Here is a 6,027-nt window from a genome sequence, read left to right as displayed (position 1 = left end):
GCAGCCGTATCTATGTAAGTTACTTGCTTGATTCTTTGAAAGTTTCATAACCATGAAATGTGTGGACTGCTTTCCATTCTGGTTTGTCAATGCAGCACTGCTGAATACTGGGCTACGTACATTAGTTGTTTAGAAAATCCATTAAAGCTTTCGCTTTGAAAGAATTACGTGGATTCTGCAAACAAAGAAAAAAGAAAGTAGGACCAACCATCCTTGAGCGCATATCTTTAATCCCGCCCATCTAAGTGTAAACCAATTTCTTATTTATCTTCTGTTAACCTGTGGTTCTCAGCTTCATCCATGATCTAGCGTTGCAATAAGGTTCAGAAAATAATTAGAATAACTGGATGCTTCATAAAAAGTAAATCAACTAAACGACCCCCTCCAAATCAAGATGCTTTAAAGTCTTCTCACTTTAAACTATTTCAGACAGCATTAAATCAAGTTTAGAATAACTGAAAAGCTAGCCAACTTTTTTGGGGGAGGTGGAATGAGTCAGGAAATGAAAGGATAACACCACTTTTTCAAATGTCACATTTAATGTTTTCACCACTGTACTTCAAATCTACATTTTACAAAGTGACCAGCAAGTGTGCCACATTAACTGTCCAACCTCTGAGATTTTACCTTTCATACCAGTGTCTTCCTGGGCTCTTTTAATTAAACACGTTTCTCATTCAAGTGAATTGAAATGTTTCAGTTGGTTTTATTCTCAAGAGCCTCATAAAAAACAAAGATATTGCACCATCTTTGTTTAGTAATTCAATGTTTGTTTCTTTCACAGCAAATAATTACTTCATTGAAGTTAAAACTTCCAAACATAACTTACTAATAGTCTCCAATTTCAGCTCAGATCACTCTTGTTGAAAATACTCTGCTAAATACAGATAACTTACAATAACTTTAACAGTTAATTGTCCATAACAAACACCAAGGTTTTTCCCCAGACCAATGCTCAAAATTTAAGACCATCCATTAGTATTTCTTTGTACAGGTGAAAAACAGTCTTCAATTTTCTTGTCTTGTTTTAAATATAAAAGTTGGAAGGGACATTCAAGTTTCAAGTCTCCACACTGAACTAAAAAAAAAATAATAATCATGTGGAGGTAAACAAACCAAGTTGTATACTCCAGGAGGTAGAGGCCTTCAATTTGTGTTCGTATATACATATGCACAGAATAATTCAGTGTTCCAACAGAAAAAAGAATTAGCCAAAAAGAAATAAAAGTTATTTACTACTGTGACATTTCAAGACTTCCACAGTTTTGCCTAAAGACACAAACACAATTAACATAATTCCCTATGTGCTGTTTTTTTTTTTTTCCTTTTCTTTCTTTCTTTCCTTTTTTTTTCTCAACTGTCCAGTGCAGGAAAAAATTCTCACAAAATTTCACAGACCTAAAATGTGCAAGCTAGTTTCTCTCTATACAGCAATGATGTCAGGATTCTTTGAAATTAGCCCATAAATGGAATTATTTACACACATAGAAGATGCATGCTTGGGGGTTTTATGTAAGAAAGAGCAGAAAAACTTCTAATAAAAATAGATTAAATATATATATATATATTTATACTGGGTAAGGAAACAGAAGTTTATTCTCTCCTAGTCACAAACTCATTCTCTCTACTCACAACATTTGATTTTAGAACAGCACACATTACCATCACAGCTCTAGTGAGAAGCTATTTATAGGATTTGATCATCAGGTGACATGTCCATTCATAGTCTGGTCACGGTCATCTGATGTGACTTCATGATTGGTCGCAATCAAGTTCTCCGTATTCCTTAATTTTAGAAAACCCCAAATCTTCAGGAATGGCTCAATATCAAAATGTATGTCTATCCTTTTTACAATCTCACTTCAATTAAAAAAAATCAAAACAAAAAACAACCTCCCCAAATTTGGTTCAATTCTCTGTTTGTTCCGAGCTGAGCCATCACAGCTGCGCCAGAATTCATAAAACATGTGCAACTCTGGGTAAAATATTTTCTTCTAAAAGCACAACCACTTTACAAGATTAAAAGTCTAGTACATCTCTAAATATTATTTGTATCATACAAGTAGTGGTTGTTAATTTAAAACTTCATTAGTAAAATTACAGTACAAGCATGATTAACCTCCAGAATTGCAAATCCCAGACTCCAGTGGAAAGCTACATTACATCTTCAGTAGTATATCATCTTCTACTTTTATTCCCAAACCAGTGGAGATGGCGGCATCTCAGATGGCTGAGCAACAGTGGAACTAGAATATAACAAAAACAGAAAATCAGTGTTCATTAACAATGGGTAACAGATAAGCAGCACAAGAAACTTAAGGTTTGATTGGTAACACCAACATTTATCTCTAAAACTCAGATCAATAACCTTTTACATTAAAATATTTAAGCATACATTTTCGTCATTATCCTTAATTGCTCATTTTCGTAATGGTTCTCCATTCATCATTTTATTTGTCTTTTTTTGCAGTGCAATTTTAAAATCAGAATCTCTACTGCGTACACAAATCTCTCAATTTTACACTTTACATGCTGTCACACTTTTATCTGTTCACAAACAGATGATCTATTACTTGAACTTTCTACATGTTTTACTGAAGTTCAGCATCACCTAAATAAAAGTACCTTTAAGTTTAATCATAAATGTTTATACCATTCTTAGCAGAAGACAGTTATATGGAAAGTTTCCCCACTCCCCTTAATTCAAAATTTAAAAACATTTCAAATGTATCATAAATGCTGTACAACTAAGAAATGTGAATTAATATCAGATGTGATTACATACAGTTACCTAATAAAGCTCTTAAAAGCAGCAGACTGAGGGTTGATGCAGAGAGGTACTCTGTTTCCTTTCTGCTGTTCCAAAATGAATTGATGAATTATTTCTGTACAAGAAACAATTGACACCATTAGGTTAGCACTTTTTGCTTTGATTAGATGCAATGCGGAGTAGAAGCAAACATGGGGTTTTTTGGGTGAAAGTATACACAATAAGATTATTGGGGACAAGAGTGGAAAATAAGCCACCCAGTTTTCCCATCACCAATGTGATGTATCCTACTAAATACCACAAATGCCCATGGTACTTTCATATAGATATAGATATATATAGAAATAAAGTAAATAAAATAAATACCCATCCCCCTCTAAAACACTAAGTGATGACGGACTATGGATTGAATATGAAAACGTAAAAGGGCAATTTCTTGAAGTGCCTAAAACTCTCAATAGCGGTAACCAGCGTTGCAAGCATGGAGAACACAACCTTAACACCTACTACACTTTATTAGTATATAAAGAGCCGAAACTAGAAACTTCTGCATCCAGATTCGCTGATCAGTCCAGTCTGGTGCTTAAATACACAGCAACTCTGCAGCTATTAAATTCATGAAGCAAAAGCCTATAGTACTACTTGGCAAGGTGACAACAAATCAACCCTCACAGAGTAAGGGGAACTCTGCATACATTACCTGCTTGTGCATCTCCTTATGCAGGAGAAAAAATGGCAACTGGCGGAGATGGAAACAGGGCAGGAATGATATCTTCTAGGGGAAGACTCTGGTATGGACTTCAAGTAAAGGGCGGCGTGCAAGAATTTGCACTTTTGTCAGAAATCCCTGATGGGAGCTTTCACAACAATCCACTGACCCCTGCTAACACCGGGTTTCATTCTGTACCTGACTGGGGGACAGCAATACCACTAGTTGGTAACAACAGTGGTATTCGGTCTTTGATGTGAATGCTGGCAGGAGATACGGATTACTAGATCACTGAAACAAGGTGGCGAAGTAATATCTTTGACTGGACCAATTTCTGTTGAGAAGCCTCGAAAGCTCAAAAGCGTGTCTCTTTCACCAACTGAAGTTGGCCCAATAAAAGATATTACCTCACCCATCTTGTCTTTCTCATATCCTGGGACCAACATGGCAAACATACAGGATGTACGACAGGGCCATTGATGCTGGCAATGTGCCAGGGCTCTCCCACATCATTGGCCTGACAGCTTTAAGCAGCAGGATCTGACCTTACAAATGTGGCCCTGCCACAGGAAGTCATGTGCACACATATTATGCAACAGAGGGAAAAGGGGCAAGGTTTTTATATAGATAAAATGTTTTAGCTATAGGAGGGGTTTTTTTTTGTTTGCTTGTTTGTTTTTAAAATAACACAAGGTATTTGCCAGGAGTTACGATGCTGCTAACTGACTATTGCTTCATCACTTGTGGGAGGAATCTGCCATTCTCACCTATGAAGGATCTCTTCTAGGCAAATGCTATACTCCTCCCAAATTTACATGCACAACTTCATTGGGAGGAGGAAGATGGAATTTACATGGCCTATAATAGAGCAGATATTTCTTTCTCCCTTGCATATCTGCAGCAGTTTGTGAGTGCAGATCCATTTTATATGTCAGTGAACTGCAGGGCTTTTGAGAGCACAGTAAAATTAAAAATGGGTAAAAATCAGACCCAATTTGGTACTGGCATCCAAGATGTGGCATGCAGCTGCAGATCCTAATAGATATACAAGTTAGGAAAATGAATGCCTACTCCAACTGCCATTTTTGTATGGGCTCTGGGGGTTTGTGGCATTTTTTTTATCCTTGAATAGACTGGCATTATTTCATTAGGAATAGTACACAGTGGCCTTGCTTCATGAGATGTACAGCTGACATTGCTTGCATCTTAGCACCAAACTAGGCACAAAGTAGCACATTCATTTGTTCCCTAGTTAATAAAAAAAAATATTAATGTTCACAAAAATCCTTAAGAAAAATCAGTTTTGGAAACCTCTCTCTATATCTACACATATAAAGTAGTACATTAACAGACACCTCTCTATTGAGGTATTAAAATAGAAATTTAAATGAAATTAAAATTAGACACATTGTGCATATGGCACATAGTAGGAATTTTTAAAATCAACATTTTAATTGAAATGTTCTCATTTTAGGATTTCAAGTTCCCAGTCTAACAAGCCTTACACCCGCATATCTATTTTTTGTTAGCATCCTAGTAATTAAATTAAGAGGAGTGAGAACAGTTCTCTCTAGCTTGATTTCTGACTGTGCACGAGATTACGTAAAGCACAGCAGAGGGATCCACGTCACTAGAAAGGGCTGGACAGTGAGGTAACAGAAGGGGCAGCGTGACTGGATCAAAGAAAGTTCTATAAATTCACACAAGCAAAAACTTTGAACATTTCAGAAACATGGTACCAACAGGGCAGATAACTCAGGGTTTCATGGCAGTATTGTGGGTATTTTTTTTTTTTTGAGTGAGACAGAGAAATGAACTTCTCCTAAATGATTATTCTTGAATCATTTGTTACTTATGAATCAAGAAAAAAAACCGCTCAGAAATGCATGTTATTCCCCCTATATTTTGTCTAAAAGAAATGTATTGAGGATAACTCTTGTAAAACGAAATCCCTGTTCATGGTACATTCTGCCTTTGTCCCCATTCATTCTCCCAAGGCAATGGTATACTGCTGGGCCATTTTAAAAACCCAACAGTTATATTCTGGTTTGTTTGTTATGTTGGGATTGGACTTCTTGTCTCTAGTGGTACAAAACAACGTCTAGTGTTTAGTGATCTTCCGCCCCAGTAGTTCCTTCTTTCAAGCATCAACATTGAGTTCTCTCGTCATGGCATGTCAAGACTCAGAGTGTGCCCCTTGTACCACTGCCAGATCTGTGGAATGGCACCAGCAAAAGAGCTTGTGATGGCAGCTGCTTTTAAGGCATTTGACACGGCAGCATCAGTGTGAACAGAAAGTGATAGAATTAAGTGGGAGTACTATGAAACTACCCAGCTTCTGCAAACTACTTATTGATGAAGGCTGACTCTTCTATGGAGCACAGTCATTGATCCATACTCTTTTCCTTACATTGGTTGTGGTGGTTTTTTAAATACAATTCCTTGCTAAAATACCACCTTTCCCACAAACCATTCTCCAATATGGATTGTCAACTCAGGAGAAAGTACCAGTAGGGACAGAAGTCAATATGCCAACTATTTTATGGCC

The 6,027-nt window shown here is 36.7% G+C and overlaps 1 protein-coding gene across 2 annotated transcripts in view; it reads right to left on the bottom strand.

Moving 5' to 3' along the window:
• Positions 1-281: 281 nt before the first annotated feature.
• Positions 282-6,027, bottom strand: part of NLK (nemo like kinase) — a 109,833-nt gene continuing 104,087 nt past the window's right edge. The window contains exons 10-11 of one of the 2 annotated variants that reach the window (XM_074974475.1): positions 2,786-2,885; positions 282-2,246 (exon numbers count right to left, since the gene is read on the bottom strand). In XM_074974475.1, coding sequence (XP_074830576.1) covers positions 2,788-2,885 — 98 coding nt within the window. In that variant the 3' untranslated portion in view covers positions 282-2,246; positions 2,786-2,787. The remainder of the gene's footprint in view (positions 2,247-2,785; positions 2,886-6,027) is intronic. The other variant, XM_074974474.1, reaches the window with a different exon arrangement.

This window comes from Natator depressus, chromosome 17 (assembly GCF_965152275.1).
Source record: "Natator depressus isolate rNatDep1 chromosome 17, rNatDep2.hap1, whole genome shotgun sequence".
Lineage (NCBI taxonomy): Eukaryota > Metazoa > Chordata > Testudines > Cheloniidae > Natator > Natator depressus.
Note: the sequence above shows the minus strand (reverse complement) of the source record. Positions and strands in the feature narration are given on the sequence as shown.